Below are 23603 nucleotides of genomic sequence, written 5' to 3'. Positions count from 1 at the left end.
CTCATTAGAAAAATCCTCAAGTACTCACATTTAAATTTATTTTGATTTCAGTAAAATGTCCAGAAATAGATATTAGAGCACATTTTTCTTGTAAAATGATAAGATATCTGCTCTTAATTTATACCCCGTTACACTCAGCCACGTTTCCCACTACGTCGTAAAAACTAGCAGGACGCAGTAAGAAATGTACAATGTAGAAGAAATACAGTAGATTCCGATAAGAACATGATAATTATGGTCTCCATGAGTGTAGAGAACGCGGTCGAATTTTGGACATGTTCAAAACAAATGTAGTGAGAACGCTGTCTAATCAGGAAGCAGGAAGGACGTAGTAATGATGTAACTAAAACCTAGTAGGACATAGTACAAGCGATGGTGGCGGACGGGAAAGGCTGTATGGCGCGCTCACTGCGCTGTCATTGGGTTATCATTGCGTTCTTGCTACGTCAATGGAGTTCTTACTACAACTTATCTACGCTTGTGTGCTATGACCATGCTACGTGCATGCCACATTGTAGTATACCGCATAAGGTTATTAATACGTTCTTTCGGTTCTTAACACATCTATGTCGCGTTTGCAGCAGGTTCTCACCATGATTGGTTCAGATTCTGAAAATTGAGTATGAATACTGGATCTAATTCCCAATCACTTCGTTTTCAATCAGCAATGGGTATCGAACATCATCAGGAATTGCCACATTATCATGGACTCAGCAGCACTGGCAGCTTGTTGTGGACTTTTGGACCTCCGTATATCCTTCACACTGCTTTTGCTTATTCCACCGCAGTCTCTCTATAAGACTGCTCTTTTTTCTTTATTGGGGCGTTGGGGTGGGGTGTTGGGTCGTCGTTTATTGTAATTTTTGGTTTTTGAGTGTAGATGCGGACACAATTATGTCAATAAAACTTGCAGAAGGAATGAAAAAAAAATAAAGATGCGCATGGCGTAGTATTTATAAGTAGTCGACGAATGCAGTGAAAAGGTGATAAGCATATGGTTAAAGCATGGTAAGCGAGAGGTGCAATCTGACTGATCGTACTAAGAATGTAAGAACACACTGGACATGAAGAAGCGCGTGGTAAGAAAATTAGTGTGAACGTGTTAGACGCCATGAGAACCTGGCAAGGATATTAAAAGCGCGCAGTATGAACTTTAGAACTGCACATTTTTCGAGTTTGATCCCCGTCCCCACAGCGTCAAATTTTCAAGAAGCAGTATAATCTTCATGGTCTTTGCCTGAGAATGATCAGGGCATTAGTGACTGTACATTATATGCTTATGACATAAACTATAAAACCATTGTTTATGGCACAATGTCTACAATTTGACAAAAACAGAATATAACAGGAACATGCAAATGTAAATTTGATTACCCTGATCAACCAGCAATGACTTTTTCCCAAAGAAATCATGATGATCTGACAGGCCAGGAATGTTCACATGGTCTATCACACTAACATAATTAATGAATTATATAGTTTTATTAAGTGTCATTAGTTCTCTTAGTGTAAATAAATTGAAATGAATACAGCAACACTTACAAATTCTGAGTCACGAAAACTAATGACAAAGTGAAACACATGTCATTTATTCATTACTACACATTACAGACTAAAACTTCGTTTGCTCAAACTCTGATAATTCGAACACCATTCTTCAATTAATCTATCGTCAGGTCCCAAACAAATTCTTTTATAATATATTTTTCGATCACTCATACTACCGATAATTCGAATAAATTTATTCGGTCCTGAAGGGTTCCAGTTACCGAAGTTCGAATGTATTTATAATTAATTAATTTACAATTGTTGTAAAGTTCTGCACAGGACTGTTGCCATTTTAAACATTCTTGATATGCCAGTTACCATTATATACTTAATTTTGATTCATATAAATGCATTATGACTTTTCTTCTGCTTAATAGCACATTTTATCCAAGGGAGACAACTTTTTTCATTTTTGTTGGAAGAGCGGTATTCTTGTTAATATAATATGTTTGGATTTATTCAGGCAGGTGGTTTTAGCTTATTATATTGATGACTGTAAGTGTCAATAGAAATTTTATATATGATATAATAATGTATTTTTGAAAATATATACATATATGGCGGCCATCTTGGATTTTTCGGCCATATTGGATTTTCCGGAGTGGGTCTCATGCTCATTTTTAGTATTTTGCCCTAAAGTAGTTATGTACCAAGTTTCATGCTTTTCCCATTTTCTGAAGTATTTTTACACCATTTTACTGTACTATTAATATTTTTAAACCGAAACTTAACCAAAATTGATGACGTTACAATATTAACTTTGTGTACACATGTGTAAGCAAAAATGACGTTGCTTAGCAATTACACATTTATTGACGCCATATTGTATTATTTGCCCTGATGAGTATAAACGAAACCGGTAGGCAAATATAATGTAACTCATGTAATATTGTTTATTTTCTTTATAATATACTTGATCCGGTACAGATATATATATTCTTAAGTAACATAAATTATATTAATAAAAAACTAATCGTTACGTTGCCCTCCTCGATCGAATGGTATTTCCAGATACTCCAACGCTTATTTCTTCATACTGATACACATGCAGTTCTTCTTTTAAATGTTATGTAGCTTAAAATTATACCGGCCGAAAAAGATTTTATGCAATAGGATGCATCATTAAAAGCTTTCATATTGACATTTACAAAAACTGAAACAAAAATAAGTAGAAAGGGGGTCATATTTCTGAATGAATACAACTCAATATAAATATACATATCTGTGTTTCCCGACTGGGAAGTTAGGTTTTCTGTCCGGGAAGCTTTGAAATTAAGGAATATAAAAATTAAATAAAAAATGTTAAAACAACTGAACGTAGAAATTTAGAAAAATGATCACAGTTTATATGGGCAAGTTTCATTTAATGACACCATAACTACTTTTTTATGAAAACAAGTCAAAAATTATTATTTTGCTCCCCAAACGGGGAAAAGTTACTATATTTAGTAACAAATTTCCCATTCGGTAAGTAGAAAAAAACATAAATAGATTTCCTGAACAGGAAGTTTCCCTACTGACTCCATTCCACTCCACTCCACTCAATAACTCCACCAGTCGACGTCATGTTTAAGTATATGCCGAACAGGTTGCATAAAAATAACATGTCAGCTATTCATCTGACTATTATCCAGGGACACATATTATTCTCTAGGGGAAAATTTATAGCAATTTGATATTCGGTATTTAGAGTTGTATACTTTGACATACTATTTTATGTACCATTATTCATTTGTACAAGTTTTTCACTTTTATTTATCATTTCATTGAGCTCGCTTGCGGAAGCGAAGACATCGTTGTTCCTTTAGGGTAAATGTTCACCTCTATGAGTCTGAGTGTCGTGCGCAAATCTCGGGTCCCTTTTTTAATTGTCAAGGCCACACTTTGAGGACAAAGGTCATTTTAGAGCTTGTCCGGGCTGTAACTTTGCATTGCATGAAGCATTTTTTTTACTTGGTATAAATGTTTGCCTCAATGAGACAGAGTGTCGCATGCAACTCTCAGTCCTTTTGACAGCTGGTGGGCTAGACATTTTGCCCGTCGGCATCTGGTTAGATTAATTACTCTGTTTCCAAAGAAAAACTATCGATCCATGTAGATTGTGTTTAACCCAGGGGAAAATACGTTTTGCTGCGTTTCTAATTATTATAGTTCTTGGAAATGCTGAAGTTTTCACCCAAATTAACCACTCGAAGACTGCACTCCACATTGCCAATTCAGCTTTTAGTATATGCCATTTAAAATAGCAGTTAAATATCTAGCATATCGTAACAATACAAATCTTAATGAGTTAACATTGACCGACATATAGAACCAGATTTAAAATAGGGTTTTGTTATTTTTTTATCAAATAATAAAATACAAAAATGATTTCAGTATTGAATTTTCTGAAGTAATGAATCAACAGAATAGCATAGAATTTTATAGACTCGCAAATAAATACATCGTCTTGTGTACATAACCGGTCACCGTGGCCCAGTGGTTAAGGCGTCCGCCTCGGGATCGGGAGGTCGAAGGTTCGAATCCCTTGGGGAGCGTTCGTCCGGGGGATATTTGTCATGGGACTCATTCCGAAATGGCCGGTTCGTGAGCCGCGAGCTAGTTAAATGAATGGTTACCGATTTCTATCCGCCTGACGCCTGGTATAGTGGTAGAAGTTGGGAGGTAACTGGTACGCACAATAAAAGGTGTCTCATAAGCCAAATTGGCTGGCCCTTTCAATAAGGGTGACACTGTAATAAACAAGACCTTTACCTTTACCATTACCTTATTCAAGCATAAAACTGCAGTTCTTGCCACTTTTCGGGTGTGTTTTAACAGGTGAGTGTTAACGTGTGTTAATAGAGAGTTTCTCGCGTCCACGTGCTGTTAACGTGCTGTTCTGTTAAAACACCTTTTTATACATGCGCGTTCCTTGACAAAGTGTAAAGGCATTACGAATCCAAAACGGGTATTTCAAAAGGAAATAACGACAATGTACTAAAAGAACACAGGCATTCCCGTGCAATTCATTGAAATTTAATGCATGTGAAGGACAATTATATTCATTTATCAGTTTTTACGTGTTTTACGCTAGAATAACGTTAGCGCATGTTCATTTCGTGTAATAACATCTTCAGAATCCCTCGGGGTAAGTTGGTACCCTCGCCCTTCCGGGCTCGGGCACCAACAATTCTTGGAATTCTGCGGATGTTATAACACGAAAGAAACATACGTTAACCCTACACAATAACGCATGCATTTGTATATGAAAACATCTGACATGTTTCATTCTAATATTTCAATACTTAAATGGAAGAAAGACGTGAAAATATGTAATAAATCAAACAAATAAATGATATAGTTTACTTGTGAATACGTTAAGTAAGTAAATGTATTTGATATACAGTAACTATTGTCCATATTATCCATTTATACAGTTTTATTTTGTATCAAGTATTATGTGAAATACATTTCTAAATGAGTTTTGCAAGCTACGATATTCTGATCAAAGCACAACAACGCTTTTTTATCATACGCAAAGAAAGCAAGGAAAAGTTATGGAATCGTACACAGACACGGTATCAACATTTTGAGTTCTCATTGTAATTGCTCCATGTTTTGATAAGGTTGTAAAAGCTTTGACCAGGGCACTGTGTACTTCTTACATCGCGGTGACCACACAGTGTATAAGATGATGCCAATTTGCCGTTGTTTTTAGCACAGTTCAGTAAACTTTTCACGGCGTTTTGAGCAGCTGTGTTTGGAACTGTGTTACTGAAATCACCTATCACACAAATCCCTGAAAACAAAAAACGGTTATACAAATACTTAACAATCATATTAACTTTAGGTAGAGGACCCTAATGAAAAAAAAAAAAAAAAACACAAGTAATTTTTGTTTGATTAAATATTCTCGTGACGATCACAGTTATGCAGAAATTGCTGATATATACCTTGAACTTCAAATAATAGATTGTTCCGTTTTCATAAACTGCAATGCTGAAGTTTGAAATTTAAATTTTAGGACTGTGCAGTGCGGTATATTGAACTCGTTGAATATTTTTACTGGGGAAAATCTTTGAGTCAATTAATGTAGGGATGTATGTATGGTAATATACTGTGAACTTGTATTTAGGTGTTTTACAAAATTGTTAATTTTGTGTCATACTTCTACGTGTTTGTAAAAAGTTGTATAATATTACATATTTTGTAATTTTTCATTAATTGCAGTTCATTCGATAACTCACACATATATAACACTTTTGCTCTACACATTTATTAAAATGTTGAAAATTTGAAAAGAGACATAAAAAGTTTTAAAGGACTGACCTCCAGATTTGGCGAAAAAATAATCTATCTTTCAAATTGAAGTTTGGTTATATTATGAACATTAGAATATAAATTTTTGTTTCTAAAATATTTAAAAAATTATAAATCAAGAAAAAAAAGATGACCGCGTCGGGAATCGAACCCCGGACCGCCGCGGCAATAAAGATATTTTCCCGTCGTCGTAACCAATAGCGCTATAGCGGAAGTAGTGAATTATAACTTCAAAATATAGATACAGTATTTATAATCGAGACAGTTTACCTAGAGTAAAAGCGTTACAAACGCTTTTCGATTTTCGTCGTAAAAAGTAGTAAAAGCAGTAAATTCTCATGTGTTTCCGTAACATATAGTTTGTCAGTGCCTTCTTAAGAAAAATAGCATTTATTTCCAGATATCTGACGTTGTTGTTAAACGATCTGGAGGCCAGACCCTTTAAATTATTACTATAGTTTCAAAATTCTTACCTATGCTGTTTCTGTTTATTGCTGAACTACCGGCATGTGCCCCTCTCACATTCCAGCCGCGTCCTTCATAAATATTTCCATCTTCACCAACTACAAAGTTATAACCGATGTCCCACCATCCTAAAATATATCAGTAAATGTTACTGAATTTTATACATTACCACATATAGAATACAAACCTGCACACAGATGTTTTTTTTGTTCATAAAGGTTATAATTTATGATTAACGTTAATAAATGCAAAAAAAAAAAAAACCTCAGGGTAATAAGGTTTAAAAACTGTTGATCCTCTTGGAAGGGGGAGATTACCAATCTTGTGAAGAAATACCAATAATGATTAGGATGAAATAAAATTTGTAATGATTTTAGTCATGCCTGTTTTTACTAAACTGCGATTTCCGGAATTAATTGAAATCAGTAAATTTCCAGTAAAACTCCAAACGCAAATTATTGTTGGAATGGTACCATCTCCAGTGAAAATTCAATTGGTGCGAGAAATATCAATACAAGCCCCAAACCAAATTGGATTAACAAGAACGTGACATGTATGGTAGATAATAGATCAATGCACCTAGAGCACAAAATCTGAAACTTAAACAGTAACAGAATCAAAATTTTCATATGATGAAAAGTTGTACTAAAAAAAATCATTGAGTCTGGATTTGTAAAATTAAATTCGTTTCATACCACCATACACATTTTTGCCACGAAGTATTAATTTATTTATCAGAAGCTTCAACATGCTTGGAAAAGTCGCCATATGACCTATACTTGTGTCGATGCGACGTTAAACATTGGAAAAAATCCACAAATGCGCAGAATAGTTTTTCTCCTTTATCTTGAGTGTTCCAATTAGGTCATGGTGTGTAAAACTGAACATGTTCCAATTAGGTCATGGTGTGTAAAGTCTGAACATGAATACCCTTTTCTAAACCCAGTCTGTTTGTTTGTTTGTTTTGGGTTTAACGCCGTTTTTCAACAGTATTTCAGTCATGTAACGGCGGGCAGTTCACCTAACCAGTGTTCCTGGATTCTGTACCAGTACAAACCTGTTCTCCGCAAGTAACTGCCAACTTCCCAACATGAATCAGAGGTGGAGGACTAATGATTTCAGACACAATGTCGTTTATCAAATAGTCACGGAGAACATACGCTCCGCCCGAGGATCGAACTCACGACCCCGCGATCCGTAGACCAACGCTCTACCTACTGAGCTAAGCGGGCGGTCTGATCTTCAGCTAACAAGTTAAATGTTTAGACATATTTTGTGAGGCGATAATTTAGACCTGCAGTAAAAGTTGTGATAGGTCTGTAATAAATAGGTCCCTTCAAGTTCTCTTTATTTTCAAAAGTTGGTGTAATGGTTTCCTCTAGCAAACAGAAGGGTGCATAGCTAGTATCATGTATTCGTTAATGACATCAACCGACTGACTCGACGCTTTACAGTAGAAATAACAAAATCCGAAAAAAAAACGTTGATAAAAAGAAATTAAATTTAACATACCCTTTGTATCCATGTGGTAGTTTTGGTACGATTTAACTTTTGTCTTGCACGTTGCAGTGCTGAAACACCGACTTCCAGTAGCATGATGGATTATAGCGTAAGTAACCGAATTAGACATCCAGGTGGTTTTCACAGCTGGACGAGCGTTCCACTCACTCCTTGAAATTATTCTCGGACATCCAGGAAGCTGGACACAGTTTATTCCAACCAAAATGGCTAAGCACAGCAGCAGAGAAGTATTCATTTTAAATCTGGAATCAAACACATTTAACCCTTAACAGGCTGGACACAATTAATTCTGCCTTTGCGACAAGTGCAGTTCAAGATCAGACTGCACGGATGTGCAGTCTGATAATTATCTGCACTGTTCGCTATTCAGCCAGTATTCTTTTGGTATGCACCCCTTTTAACAGTAATTGAACTGTCCAAATTGAAAGATGGACAAGTTCATTATAGAAATATAGCAGGGTAAGGGTTAATATAACTCAGTATCATGATCAAACTTGAACAAGTACAGTTGAAACTCAAATACCTCGAAATCCAAGGGACCGACCGTTTTACTTTGGGATAACCGAAAATCGACTTTAAATGATATTTAAAGTGATTTCGGGACAGGACTTAGTAATGTCTTCGAAATAATCGGAAGTTTTAGATGAACGAGTTCGAGATATCGAGTTTAAACAGTATTTCTTAACGCTAACAGAATATTATGAAGTTAGGGGCTGCCTTTTTACCGGATTTAACCTCTCCGCTGACTTCAAACCACTTGCCCCTCACTCGGGGCGTTGAAGTCTTCATATAAGGAAGCTATCCAGCTGGCTTACGGAAGGTTATGGTTGTACCTAGGTGCCATAATGCATGGAGCGGTACCTGGTGTCTTTCTTCGTCATCAAAGCTGGAAAATCGCAATATGACCTTAAATTGTGTCGATGAGGCGTTAAACCCAACATGTTTTTTTTGTTTATTTTCAACAGTCCACTTGCAATTACTATTTAATATTTAAGAAATTTTGTTTTAATGTTTCTCACTTATCATTAGGGTTTAAACAAGATTGCTTAATAATTAAGAGTATGTCTGTAGCTTCATATACTACTGTCCTACTATTAACTAGACAGCGGCCCGATTATTATACTAATGTTTAACATAAGTGAGACTAAAATATCTGCAAATTACATCTACTGGTATACCATCGACCAATTTCGCAAAAAGGAAACGTTGTTTCATTTTTAGCATCAAACGAAATTATTTTGCTCGGCAAATACAATATACAATTTTATCAAAACATCACTCGTTTGATTTGAACTAAAGTGTCAGGCAAAACAACAACAACAAAAAACATTTGTGAAATTAGGTAAATGGTAAGACAAAGAAATATTTTGAAAATATATAGATACTGTTAGAAGCATATTGTCTAACCTATCCAGTCTTTATTTTTTTGTAAACCACATTGTGAAAAATGAATTTACCCTGTTAGAAACAATAATGCACAGTATTGTAACTATATTTTCCTTATGCTGTTCAACGTATAGTTAAACATTATATTCCAATGCAGTGAACTTGTCTAAAATCAATCATTTCTACGTAAAACATATTTGATTTCATGGTAAACGATTAGATAACAGAAAAGACTTACATTTGATGCGTTCCTTCACTATGTTGTAAGATTGCAACAATGAATATAAAATGAATGTATGAAAAATTGCTAGTCTTAATAATTTTTATGTCATTTATGTCATTATCGACCTTCTTCCTTTTAGTTGTTTATTTGATTCATTTTAAGATAGCATACTGATTTCATCCAATAAAGATGCAGTAGCATTCAGGAAGAGAAAATGTTGCTCTTGTTTTTTGTTGTTTATTTTACATGGTTGAAAAGCGTATCACTACTATATTGGAGGATATGGTGTTGTGATGCTGCGTAAAAAAATTTAGGTAGTAAAGTAACGGTTATTGTGTGATTTTCTAATTGTCCAAGTAGGCGACACCTCTTTTAATGAATAAATAGTGCAATGTGTAGAAGACTAAAAGACGCTTTCCTTAGTTCTAAAATGTAGAACTAGTAAAGAACTTGCTTTGATTTAAAGCTGCGCCCCAATTCCCCCCTCCACCCTCATCCTCGAAAGACTCGAAATCACTAGTAGTCTAATGGTGGTTTTAAGACGAGGAATGGGATTCAAACGATGCCTTATCACTGGACCACAGATCCACTCCAAAACAGTGATAAAATATAGTTTTGCACTTTTTCTGGACAATGAACATATGGTTCATATATATATAGTTACTTATTTTGTCACGGGTCTTTATATTAAGCTGACACAAACTAGGTAATATGGCCACTTCCTAGATTATTTTGTGCTGATTTTAATTTTTATTCTATTATTAAAATAGCAATAGTTTGTTCTTTTTATCAGCCAGATTAAACGCCTTCCAATTATCGGCAATTCTTCTTTCCTTTCTTTAAGCAGACATCACGCCCAAGAGGAAAACTTAAACCTGCTTTGAAGGATCAAATAGCAAACGATTATATGATTTTAATAAAACAAACAGTTAAATTGTTTAATTGTATTGTATGTAAACGTTATCCCAAAATAGCATGATATATAACTTTAAGGAACACATTTACTACACTAAGGTTAATATACTTGCTGTGTCGGCTGGTTTATTCATACGGTACCACTTTTTTAAGTTGATAATTATTTTAGTGTATATAGATGTAAACAACCACTTTTACAGAAATATATAAATGAAAGTTTTTATCTTAGTTGAGATTATCATCGCTAACCAGTTCACCCTTGATCTGATCATGGATGATATTTGCTTTTTAAGACTCATCAGTGTGTCTTAATATATAACAATAATACCCATTCATTTATTGTTATATATATTTAGAAACACTGATGATCCATTCACGGCGAAACTAGTTTGTGACTTTTCTATTAAAATTTAAGAAAATCCAAGCAAGCGTGTGAAGTCATTTTATAATTTTATATATATATTGGGTCTATGTATTGTTTAAAGAGACCCAACAAATGGCAAATAAAGACCCAATAAGAGGAAAATGACCCGGCAATTACGGAATGCATCTCATTGGAGACCCAGTTAGTTGTTAGAGATAAATTGGATGAGACTTAAATAAACTATCAAACCGCATTTAGTGTATTTGGTCGATTTTAAAGACATCAAAAATATTACATTAATAAAATTTAATTGTTAATGTTAAAAGCGTATGTTTATCCTTGTTAAAATAAAACATAAACACCTAAACTAATATCTTTAATCTTACGCACATGTTTATGAATCACTTAATCAAAAAACCATAAAACGGTAGTAGTAAACTAGAAATTTTGAAATACAAGTGATGAAACAATTATTTGTAGTAGGGTTATCCACCAATGAAATAGTTGTGTGCAATATTAATATATTCACCCTAGAGCAATTTAGGTTTTCAAACAAACTATTTAAAATGTTTTATTAGGAGAAGGAAATAGAAGCAATATCTATTATAATCTCTTACTGTTTATTTATTTATTTTCAGTTTGTGGCCAAGGTAGTATCCCCGTTTATTGTCCCCGTATTTGGTTCCATAGGGGTCGGTGAACCACACCAAATGTCACTCACAATGTACTTTATAACACAAATGATTTTTTATATTTAACAAATAAATGGAGTACTTACACATCAAAACAATTCATTTAAACTGTCTTATGAGGAAAACAAAAAGGAAGAAGTTGTTTGGGAAAACAAGATGGAAGATGAAGAATAAATTTTTGAAATAAAAAGACAAGTCCTATTCTACTATCGTATTCTGAAGTTGTTTCAAACAGTGTCTATGTTATTTTCTCGAAATAGTTATTTCATGTCTTTCTTGTTGTGGAAATCTAACTAGATATTTAGTTTTTTTCACACAGTTTTTATTTAAGATCTTGAAATTATAAGTTAGTTTAGATATGTATTTTTCATTTTAAATTCTTATTTTAAATATGTGGTAAAAACAGGAAAGAATGGTAAAACCTGTAATGTTCTCTTAATTTTGATTTATAAATGTTTTCTTCTGTGTATTAATATAGATATTATACTCCTCACACGTCCTTTCTGTTGTTGTTTATTTCTGGACAAAAATCTATGAATAACTGGACAAGAGCTAAAACGATGTGCTATAGTCCACACTATAGTACTACAGTACATATATCATTCTTTGTCTTGCGTATATTGTGCAAACCTTAAGTCAAGTAAATCTATGTTATGTTATACCAGATATTGAAGTGTGGTCTTAACTTCGAAGCATTTCTTAAGTTTGGCCCATCTGTCAAATAGGTCTTTCCAGAATTTGTTTAGTGTATCCGTATTCCTAAATTAAACCTTACAGTAATGTGGACCTAAGGAATTATTTTTTATCCTCCAGATTCTATCTTGTTCGTAGCCATTGTTCTTTTAATCTCTCCAGTCCGTTATTCCATAAAAATTGTAAGCGATGCTTTCCATTTGTTGATAAATTCATCGGCAGAATTTAGGAGAGAAATAAACAGATGTGTAACGGGAAATTTTACAATAGCTACCTTTCCAAAAGTGAGATTTCTTTTTGACCAAACACTTGTTATGCTCCTACATGTTTGTTCTATTCTAGGTGCGTTTAAATTCCAAACTTCATTACATTTAGCTAAAAATAGACGCCGGGTATCTTGATGGGGTCTGGACTCCAATGTAAAGGTCGATTTTACAAAACGTAATGTCCAACCTGTGATTGCAACGAATGACAATCAAACCTATAAGAAGATCCTTTGGAAGCATAGAATATTCTAACGACACCCCGCCGACCCCGACCGCCCAAAACACCGGCTTGTATTGAGCTCTTTAATGCAGACATGTTAAAGGAACTCAAAAAGGACGAGAAATATTCAACAAGGTCGAAGTACACTTGCCTTATTGAAGTATTTGTTCATATATTTAATACATTTGTCAAATTTCAAAAGAATTTTTTTCAAGTATCAAGTACACGTGTAAGGTAAGATAAAGTAATTATTATTGGTTTTTGCATTATCAACAAGATGAACGTACAAAAGGATGATATTCTATCAAGGTAAAGCACAAACGGCCCGTTTAACCCCACCAATTAACTGATTATCTAATATTTCAGGAACATTCTATTTAAAACACTGTTGTTTCTATCAAATGACATAAATTTAATTATTCTGTGGTGATCTTTTTCTTATGAGGGTAGGTGCACTTTTGCATGACTCAATGGAGTTACACTATCAATTGATAATATGCAGTTACCAATATACAATGCACCTAGTTAAAGATTTGTAAAATCTCGTTAGCCCAGTGGCGGAATGCCCTATTCGTGTATAGGTGGTCGCTCACAATGCATTAAGGAGATGTCACGGCTGAGATAGTTTAGCATTATTACAATACACAGTCGGTATTGAAACTGTGTTTCCAATACATCTGCTCATTAGATAAATCCTCAATATCTATGTGAAAATAAGGGATGTGTTTTGTATGATTGCAACACTGTGAGTTGCTCTAATTACTGACAAATGACTGAAACAATAGAGATGGATAGACAAAACGACAGTGAGGTAACAATATATTCATTTATTGTTTTAATGTACGAGTTGTAAGCTACAATAAAGAATACCCATTTTATGAAAATCAAACTGGAAGTTAGAAATAACAGAAAAAAATTAATTAGGTCATGAGTCATCATATACCTGTCAAAATTTGTCATTAGTTTTCACGAGCTGTCAAAATTACTTTTATCTCTCTATTCTGCAAATGCATTGTTTTTGAAAGTATCTTGGACGGATATTGTAGTGTGTAACTTACTTTACATTCCACATTAATATTTATGCTTGAAATTGCTTTGCTGAGCTCCCCGACGTCACATATGAATGTCTATTGTTTTAGTCTACTGTCTGTTATAAAGGTATCAAATCTCAATATTAAGATATAAGAATTGTTCCTTTCTGGTAGACAATGGAAACTATTTGGTTGAATCATAATATAACAGTTTTTGGAAAGAACTGAATATTCTTTGGTTTTTTGTTATTCACCGGAAATTCAAAAAGTGACATCACCTTAATTTAAAAGCGACTAACACATACATTGTGATTTGTAATTTTTAAAATAGTTTATCACCGAAAGGCAAAATGCCGCCACTATTTCATATATTTATATGAAACAATGGTTGACCAGTTTATAGTTTCCAGAAATACGGGAACGTTCGAATTTTAGCAGTCTTTTTCTCATGAACCTTTATAAACCGTTACAACACTTTATTTTGTAAACATTGATAAATATAGAACGAGACGCGACAGTATTTTTAGACGCTATCATCACGTGAGCAGCAAATCATTTAGTTTGATGGTTCAACTTATATACTCATCTACTGATTAGAGGTCAGCATGAGTTACTTGGCCGTATTGAGGTAAGAACACTATTGTACTTGATAACATTACCTAAATAACGGACCGTTCCATTATTAAAAGTACACAAACATCGCTCACCTCAGTATAGATCAACTTTATGCATCGAGGCGTGTCTGCACTTTTAGCTCATAACAATACTGCTGTAAACACCGAGGATAGCGGATAAGTCACGCCTCACTAATTGATTTTGAATTATAGCGCACATTATTCTATACCTATTTTATCTATCCAATCGCGAACGTTCATTTGCAACACGTGACCGTACAATATATATTGGTATTTGGATGCACGTGCGTACACAATTTCTGTATTTTCTGTATTTGGACGCACGCGCGTACAAAAAATCCTGTATTTTCTGTACTTGGACGGTTCAACAGTCCCATGTTAAACATACGATAAAGCCCGAAACGCGTGAAAATGTTCCGAATGTAAATCGGATGAAGTAGGCGCTCTATGTACAGAGTTTGATTATGCGTCTTGAAATCTGGATTTAATTTGAGTTTTTTAGTTTACAACACACAAAAACGATTCAAGGGATAACAATGATATCTGATTTAGATATTAAAACATCCGTTAATAATCAAAAACTTAAAAATACAGTAAAAAGGATCATCAGTTGTTGGAATATTTGAAAAGTCGCTAAAAGAAGCCGTTCCAGACGAAACCTAGAAATTGGTATCAGCCCTGACTGTCTGAATAGCTACCTCAGCAGTTTTTATTTAACGGTTAAGAAATAAAATGGAGAAGATTATGAATGGCAGCGGACGGGCGGTCAGCATCCAAAACATGTCTGCTCTATAATTCAGTTTTCGTCGGATCTTCACCAAACTTGCTGACAATGTTTGTGGGCATTACATCTCGGCCAATTTCGATAACCAGCCAAATTGTACCAGGCACTCTTTGATTATAGTCCTTGAACTACTCGAAAAACGGGGAATTTAGCCTTGTACGCTCTTCGAACAGTTTTCATCCGATCTTCACCAAACTTGCTGACAATGTTTGTGGGCATAACGTCTCAGCCAAGTATTATCACCACCCAAATCGCCAAATGGCTGCTGTAGGGAGGTTGCACCATATACTTTTTTAATGATGATACGCAGAAAAAACAACATTCAATGAATTACGTATATTACGTATGGAGTGAAATAAATATAGAATAAAAAGGTTATTTAAGGTCTAACATTTTTCTGTATAATATATATTTGCACTCATACCAAGCTGGGAAAAACTAGAAAAGGCAGGAATAAAGTATTCAGTGAAACATTTTTAATGTAAACTATTATTATAGTAAGGTAAAAAGATATAGAATAAAAAGGTTATTTAACATTGTACTGTACAATACGAGATATATTTGGACGGCTCGTCCAATATGGTTTTCTCAGCTGGGTACTCGTCCAAATATATCTCCGTATTGTACAGAACAATGTTAAATAACCTAACTTGATGTTTGCTGACGGGAATTCCGTTTTTTATAAACCGGGAAACCCTTATCTGAAATTGTAGACGAATGTTTTTATCTTAATTGTATTAGGAAAACAACGATTTTCAACAGAATTTGATGCAAAATACATTGTTAGAACATCGAATATGCAGCACATATGTTAATATAGCAAAAGTTTGATTTTTTTTTGAAATCTGACACCACGATGTGTTGGTTAGTCGCTTTAAGACGATAATTCCAGGACTATTCAGCCCGATGTCATTGTGATATTATTGTGATGTAACTGTGATATTCCAGTGAGGCAGCACTTCATGCTCACTGCTACATGTACATGTAGACGACTGAAATAGTTGAAAAAGTTGCTAAACCCGAACACACACGCGCACGCACGCACACACGCACGCATGCACACACACAGAAATTGTTAATTTGAACAAACATGCTTATTTGCCAATAATATGTTCGTAGTTTTCAAATGATTTGTTTCTATAAGCTTTGAGGTTTGCGCAATCGCTTGCCTAGAGTAGATCTGTATTTATAGACACAATCACTTTTTCTCTTCCTTGATTTTCCTTTGTTGCTATTACTTCAGCGAGTGCAACACACGCCATGAAATAGCCGCCAACAGAACATGCCATATTTACCTGGTTCAAAGCATGCAGACTTCACACAATTATGAAGTTATGAACCCTATTATCCTAATTTATGGGCTTGGAATATTCTAATTGTATGAAAGTCTACAATAAAAGATTTGAACATTACCAAGTTTTTTTCAGTTTCTTTCTCAAAAAAAGGTATTTCAAACTAACATAAATTAAACTTTGCCATTATGAAATCAATTTGTAATTACTAGTAATTAACTATTAGATAGTGAATTTATTAATGCTCTAATTAATTTAATTTAATTATTAACTGGACAAGAAGAATGACAAAAAGTTTCTGGCCATGAGAGGTGATATTGACCGTTAGAGCTGAAGATCTAGTTCTTTCGAGCGACAATCGTCTTGTTGCGGTTAATGTTTTTGCCAAGTTACAAGAGTATATTGTCAAAAATGAAGGGAAAATAGACGAGAAGTAAACTTATAGTCTCCGAAAATTTTTTTCAACCCGTAGGAGACCAAATACGATGGCAATATCTATTAGTGATTCTTTTATTGTTAACAACCAACATGAAGATGTCAACATGCAGCTTAGAATGTAATCAGTCACTTCTATTAATAAGTACTCCGGAAAAGCTATTCCATACTATGTCTGGGTTTCTCCAGATGTTTTCTCCAGTCGATGATATGATGCTTTTCACCCAGACTCTCTCACCTTTGCTGAGGACGGCAACACCGGTTACTGTACTGCAAGAATGGTACCTCTGGTCCTCGTCCACTAAACGCACTTTTATAATTGTGGCATCTTCATGAACAATTTCGACGTGCACAAACTTGTCAACGAAAATACAAAGCTGCACACTGAATAGATACGCACCACTCACAGGTGTTGTGTACACCCCTGTTCGGTTGTTGTAGCCAAGACCCTTGTCGTAAACAGTTTTCGTAAATATTAACGTCTGTCCATTTTCTATGGAGGTTTCCTTCAAGAAATAGGATTGGAAAGCTACCACTGGCATCTGAGTAGTAGATACTGTAAACAAATAGAAAAGGAGTTGTTCCGTTTAAAAGCATATAAGAAATAGCAACCGGAAATATTAAATTGAGCTTTCGCAACAGTTGTAGAAGTAAAACAAGTCTATCTCACTCAGCCCTACCTATTATATTGTCCTACCTATTGTTTTACAATAGGCCTATCTATTGTTTTACAATAGGTGTGCTGGTTTATAAATATCGACAGGAAGAATTCAAAACAAGACGGCCAAGATGGTCCCAGGTCGCTCATCTTAGTAACACACCATAACGGTGTAAACATGTTTTATCTAGTGATTTCATGGAGACAAATATTCTGACCAATTTTCATTAAGATTGTACCAAAAAACGTGGCCTCTCGAGTCTAAACAAGCATTTTCTTTGATTTGACCTAGTGACCTAATTTTTTACCCCACCTGACCCGGATTCAAACGTCCAAAATTTTATGAAAACAAACATTCATACAAAGTTTCGGAAAGATTGGAGCAAAAAAGTGGCCTCTAGAGTGTATACAATCTTTTCCTTTGATTTGACCTAGTGACCTAGTTTTTGACTCCACGTGACCAAGATCTGAAATCGTCCAAGACTTTATAACAAAAGTTCTGTCCAAATTTCATGAAGATAGAATCAAAAATGTGCCCCCCTAGGGTGTAAACAAGTTTATTCTTTGATTTGACCTGGTGACCTAGTGTTTGACCACATATGACCCAGATAAAAATACATCCGATATTTCATGCAGACAAACATTCTGACCACGCTCCATGCACATCAAATGAACAAGAGTGTTAACAAGCTTTTCGTCTGATATGATTGGGTGACCTAGTTTTAGACCTCATATGACCCAGTTCCGAAGTTGGCCTAAGAATCATCAAGATAAACATTCTGACCAAGCTTCACGAAGATAGGTACATAAATGTGGTCTGAAGAGTGTAAACAAGATTTTCCTTTGATCTGACCTGATGACCTAGCTTTTGACCCGACATGACTCAGATTCGAACCAGGCCTAGAGATCATCAAGATAATCATTCTGTGCAAGTTTGTATCAAATCAAAGCATAAATAAAACCTCTATATGGCTGAAAGAGCCAAAATAGAAAATGTTGCCCCTTTCAGGGGCAGTAACTCTAGAACCTACGATAGAATCTAGCAGGTTTTCGAAAGGAACTGAGGTCTTATTGTGACTTAAGTTGTGTGTAAGTGTGGTTAAAATCAAATATAAAATGTCACTTCTATCGTGTTCACAAGGTAAAAAATTAACAAATTTTGGCTCTTTCAGGGGTTAATCTGGGGCCGGTACTCCAGAACCCATGATTGGATCTGACAGATACATCATGGAATCCAAGGTTTATTGTTGTTAAAGATAGTTTGCAAGTTTGTTTCAAATCAAACTATAAATGAAGTCTTTATATGGCTGCAAAAGCCAAAATAGCCAGTTTTTGAAAGAAACCGAGATATTATGCCAATACAAATTGTATGCAAGTTTGATTAAAGTTGATTGCAAAATATGGTCTCTATCGTGTTCACAAGCAAACAATTGCATATTTTGACCCTTTAAGGGATCATAACTCTGGAACCAATGATGGGATCTCGCCAGTTTTTGAAAGGAACCGAGATATTATGCCAGTTTGCAAGTTGTGTGCAAGTTTGATTAAAATTGAATGCAAAATGTGGTCTCAATCGTGTTCACAAGAAATTGTGGACGGACGACGGACGACGCCGACCGACGCCGACGGACGATCACAAAAGCTCACCTTGTCACTACGGGACAGGTGAGCTAAAAACGGCGGATTCACACTTCGGGATATCGGTCAGACGAGATGATTTCTGACGATCAACAGTAACGGACTTGTGAGCAAGGTGGTACGGATTCCAGGACAAAATGTAACGGATTTGTGAGCAAGGTGGTACGGATTCCAGGACAAAATGTAACGGATTCGTGAGCAAGGTGGTACGGATTCCAGGACAAAATGTAAAGGATTTGTGAGCAGGGTGGTACGGATTCCAGGACAAAATGTAAAGGATTTGTGAGCAAGGTGGTACGGATTCCAGGACAAAATGTAAAGGATTTGTGAACAAGGTGGTACGGATTCCAGGACAAAATGTAACGGATTTGTGAGCAAGGTGGTACGGATTCCAGGACAAAATGTAACGGATTTGTGAACAAGGTGGTACGGATTCCAGGACAAAATGTAAAGGATTCGTGAGCAGGGTGGTACGGATTCCAGGACAAAATGTAAAGGATTTGTGAGCAGGGTGGTACGGATTCCAGGACAAAATGTAACGGATTTGTGAGCAAGGTGGTACGGATTCCAGGACAAAATGTAACGGATTTGTGAACAAGGTGGTACGGATTCCAGGACAAAATGTAACGGATTTGTGAGCAAGGTGGTACGGATTCCAGGACAAAATGTAACGGATTTGTGAACAAGGTGGTACGGATTCCAGGACAAAATGTAAAGGATTTGTGAGCAGGGTGGTACGGATTCCAGGACACAATGTAACGGATTTTTGAGCAAAATGTCAACATAAAATGTAACAAGATTTTTTGGCAAAGTGTCACGGATTTTATACGAAGGTAACGGATTTGAAAACAGTTATTTTGATTCCTACAAGAAAAAGCTTGCAATTTTGATAAAATTGCATTCATCATTTTTTGAATGTAGTGTCTGAAAGGCGAGGAAATAATTCTTCTCATCAGCCGAGTTTATGTAGCATTTTCCAACATTTTAAAAGACACGGTACTCTGTGCAAAAATGTAGCAAATATCCAGATGTCATTTATTTTAATGTAACATGTTTGTGACGACATAGGTACACATTTAGGAATACACGGCTTTTTGCAGATACAAGTACTGGAATTAATGTACATTTATGTATTTAGGAATACAGGGCCTTTTGCAGATGAAAGTATTGTCGTTTATGTACATATTTAGGAATACACGAATTATGCAGATACTTGTATTGTCATTTATGTACACATTTAGGAATATACGATCTTATGAAGATACATGTATTGCCATTTGGTAATTTGTGAATGCACCAGACGCGGTAAGATATAAGACAGAAACCAACGTTTTATACAATTTTGGGTTAACCCCGTATAAAACTGGACCTTAATCTCAATGACAGTAGGATTTTTTAAAGTTTAAAGTGAACATCTTCAAAACTTAAAATGAAAATGCAGGAATGAAAATGCATTATATTGGTACATATATTGTCAAAAAACTAATTTAAAGCTAACACCGTAAATACATTTTTTACTGTATTAACATCTGACGAAAAAGAAAAATTCCAATACAATGTATAATGTTTTACAAAATATTTGACCAATGTATAGGCATTTGTCACATTCCAAAATTAGTGGAACAAATATTGCGTCTATAGCGTTGCAACAGAAGACCGTCAGTAACGTATCGACGAAAAAAATATATAAATCAAAGTGGTAATTTGTAAAGTATACTTTGTTAAAGAAATTAAACAGATACAGGGTCACACGATGCAAATGAAAATGACTGGCACAAAAAAGAAAAACCCAAAAGATATTAAGCAGACTCTTGCCACATTTTGGAAATGCTTTTAGCACTGAAACAACTCGTACTTTCAACGCTAAAGAAGCGTTCAGACAGACAGACAGCATAGCCAAAGATTAAAGAACACGTCATTACTAAATGTTAGTAAATGTCCGGTTGTGTGTTTTGACGAGTAACCTCAGGGAAGTGGAAATTTAATTATGAAACAAGATAAGCTATGCACCATAGTATATAAATTGAAAGCGTTGTTACCGGAGGTTACTATACATTTTGTTTAAAAAGAACATAGTTTACACAGTGATGGACTCAAATTATATCATATTTTAAACTTGTTTTGGAAGGAAAGTTTGAAGCAGATTAAATACAATTAGATAGCCAATTGTTTTAGACATAAAATCAGCCAAATATATACGTTTTAATCAGGAAGAGAGAAACGTTTTGTGTATAAGTCATACAAAGTTGATCTGATTCATGGACATTTGTTGAAAACTTCTTACCAACTCTAACTAAAAAACGAGGACGACCTGTAGGTTACCGAAATACACTCATTTATAGACATATAAAATGTTTGTTTCATGTATCGTTGAAAATAAATGCCTAAATAACCAATACTAGCTCTACTACATCAAGCATAGTCGTCATGAATCTGTCACACTATAAACAGAAATCCGTGACATCAGATTTGTGAAATGTTAACCTGCTTTCGTTTTCAACGGCGGCAAACAACACAAATGTCGTCCAGAAATCCGTGTCCTTTGGCTCCCAAATCCGTTACTATAGATCGTTAGAAATCATTTCTTTGTGTGACCGACACCACGAGATGTGGAGATGGCGAGGGTAAAACTCACAATTATATTGCACTAAACCACTGAAAAGCAAGGTGTAATTCTATGATAAAATTATACAAACCATCTATTTCATCTTTGATTTCCTCAACCGCTTTCTTATTGTCTTCTATCGCATCTTTTAATTCACGCTCCGTTTTCTTCCATGCTTTTTGGATTCCATCAAGTTTCTCGGACATTCTTTGCTGCATGTTTTCAGTCTCCGATTTTATTTTGTCCACATATATTTCAGTTTTAATCATCTTTTCAAGCGTTTTCTCTTCATAGTGAAATCTTGAACATTCCGGTTCCCTCGAGCTCACAAAAGCGCACACAGTCACTAGCAAAACTATATGTGCAAACATCTTTAATCTGTTATACCTATGAATTGAATGCCTACGTTCAGTTATAATAGTATACTTATGCCAACCAAAAATATGGGGTGTTCCAAAAACTCTACATTTATTTTCATAATGAGAGTTTCATCAGTGTATAGAAATCAAATATTTGAATACAAATCTCGTCAATACTCTTTTTATGCATAAAACATGTAATCTCTCCTTTTATGAACCTTAGTATTTAGTTAACAGTTAAACGCCATTGCTTTAACTGGATCTGCTGCAGAACGAACAGTTACTCCATCACATATTTTACCAAAGATATCGATTTAACAAGCGCTTTTCGAGGGCCTCCGAGATCCGTAATAAAAACGAATTTCACTAACGCCTAAAGAATCTATTCCTTGTTAATGCAGCATACTTTGTGGCAGATATCTTTACTAAATACTGGTGTCGTTACTCGAGTACATAAACTAAATGAGAGCGGAAAAGCAAAGGACAGGGTGTGTTGTCCAGAAGTAAAACGTCGGGCTACGACGAGCTTGTGCGTTTGAGGCTTAGCTCTATCAAAAACATAGATGAGGCATGAAAACTTTGGTTCCTTGCGGAGTGTTTATGTCACGATGTAAGTAGCTCAGGAGAAGCTATTGCAATGGGTGAATATTCTTTGAACTGCATTTTCTTCTTTATTGCAATTCCGAGTTAGATCCATTTTAGCTTCTTCGAGACATTCTAAGAAACAGAAACTATTTTTTATTCTTTGATTGAATTGAAGGCACAAAAAAAAACCCCACATAATACATACAATCTACTAATTTACTAAATATCTTTAATTAAGACGGTAATTGCCTATCTCTGACATGCTTTTATATCCATGAAAGTTATATCTAAGTATTTACAATAGCACCCATTTGCAAAGACTTTAAACTTGATGGGCTAAAATATAAAATATAAGTCTTAAATGGTCAAATTGATCGGGGTTTTATCATGTTCTATTTTTTTCGACAGCTGAAAGCCTACCCGGGTTTCGTTGTAAAAAATAGATCCATTTTGGATGGACTAACAATATGAATAACATCCGCTTATACGAGTGAGCGATGGTAATTATAAATAATTATATAGAAAGCAAACATTGTTTTACTATATTAAGGTAGCAGACACGTTATGAAAATCGGCAATTTCAGTGTGATTACGTACTCTTGTATGCTATTTCAGCAACTATCGTCCATAACAGAAATTGCTTTGCCATAATAACCGAAGAATGCCGGAGTTCCATACGGGGAATAAGTGTTGTTAATGCTATAATTTCATAACAGTAAGAGCACTTCTGTTCCTGCTCTGTCGCTAACTTCACGCCGGTAAATAGATATCTGTAAAATCGTCTTTTAACAACCCTCTTCGCACCATACTGAATTTCAAATAAATAAGTCGGTTTTGTTTCTAGCCGTTTTTTGTTATTTTTTCAAAAAAATGTCGAAGCCATTCATTCATTCTAATTCAACTTCTAATTCAACTTTGACGCTTTTTGAATATGTATGCTTTGTTTTGATTAAACGACGCCTACAAAAATTTAAACATGAAACGTT

The 23603-nt window shown here is 34.9% G+C and overlaps 2 protein-coding genes across 3 annotated transcripts; both read right to left on the bottom strand.

The window, feature by feature from the left end:
• Positions 1-4928: 4928 nt before the first annotated feature.
• LOC123543291 (peptidoglycan-recognition protein SC2-like) lies at positions 4929-9799 on the bottom strand. Of its 2 annotated transcripts, none has more exons than XM_045329368.2 (4): positions 9461-9799; positions 7828-8078; positions 6324-6443; positions 4929-5329 (listed from the first exon to the last, which is right to left on the bottom strand). In XM_045329368.2, exons 2-4 carry the CDS (start codon positions 8069-8071, stop codon positions 5112-5114), a joined length of 582 nt encoding a protein of 193 aa, XP_045185303.2. In that variant the 5' UTR covers positions 8072-8078; positions 9461-9799; the 3' UTR covers positions 4929-5111. The 2 variants fall into 2 exon arrangements, with proteins under 2 accessions (XP_045185303.2, XP_045185304.2); XM_045329369.2 differs by lacking the exon at positions 9461-9799 and adding an exon at positions 9294-9443.
• A 3317-nt stretch (positions 9800-13116) lies between these two features.
• On the bottom strand, positions 13117-22045 carry LOC128553288 (collagen alpha-1(X) chain-like). Its single transcript, XM_053534420.1, has 2 exons — positions 21765-22045; positions 13117-17328 (listed from the first exon to the last, which is right to left on the bottom strand). The coding sequence occupies exons 1-2, from the start codon at positions 22042-22044 to the stop codon at positions 16898-16900; spliced, it is 711 nt and encodes a 236-aa protein (XP_053390395.1). The 5' UTR covers position 22045; the 3' UTR covers positions 13117-16897.
• Positions 22046-23603: the final 1558 nt, after the last annotated feature.

This window comes from Mercenaria mercenaria, unplaced genomic scaffold (assembly GCF_021730395.1).
Source record: "Mercenaria mercenaria strain notata unplaced genomic scaffold, MADL_Memer_1 contig_3675, whole genome shotgun sequence".
Taxonomy (NCBI): domain Eukaryota; kingdom Metazoa; phylum Mollusca; class Bivalvia; order Venerida; family Veneridae; genus Mercenaria; species Mercenaria mercenaria.
This window is presented reverse-complemented; position numbering and strand designations above follow the sequence as displayed.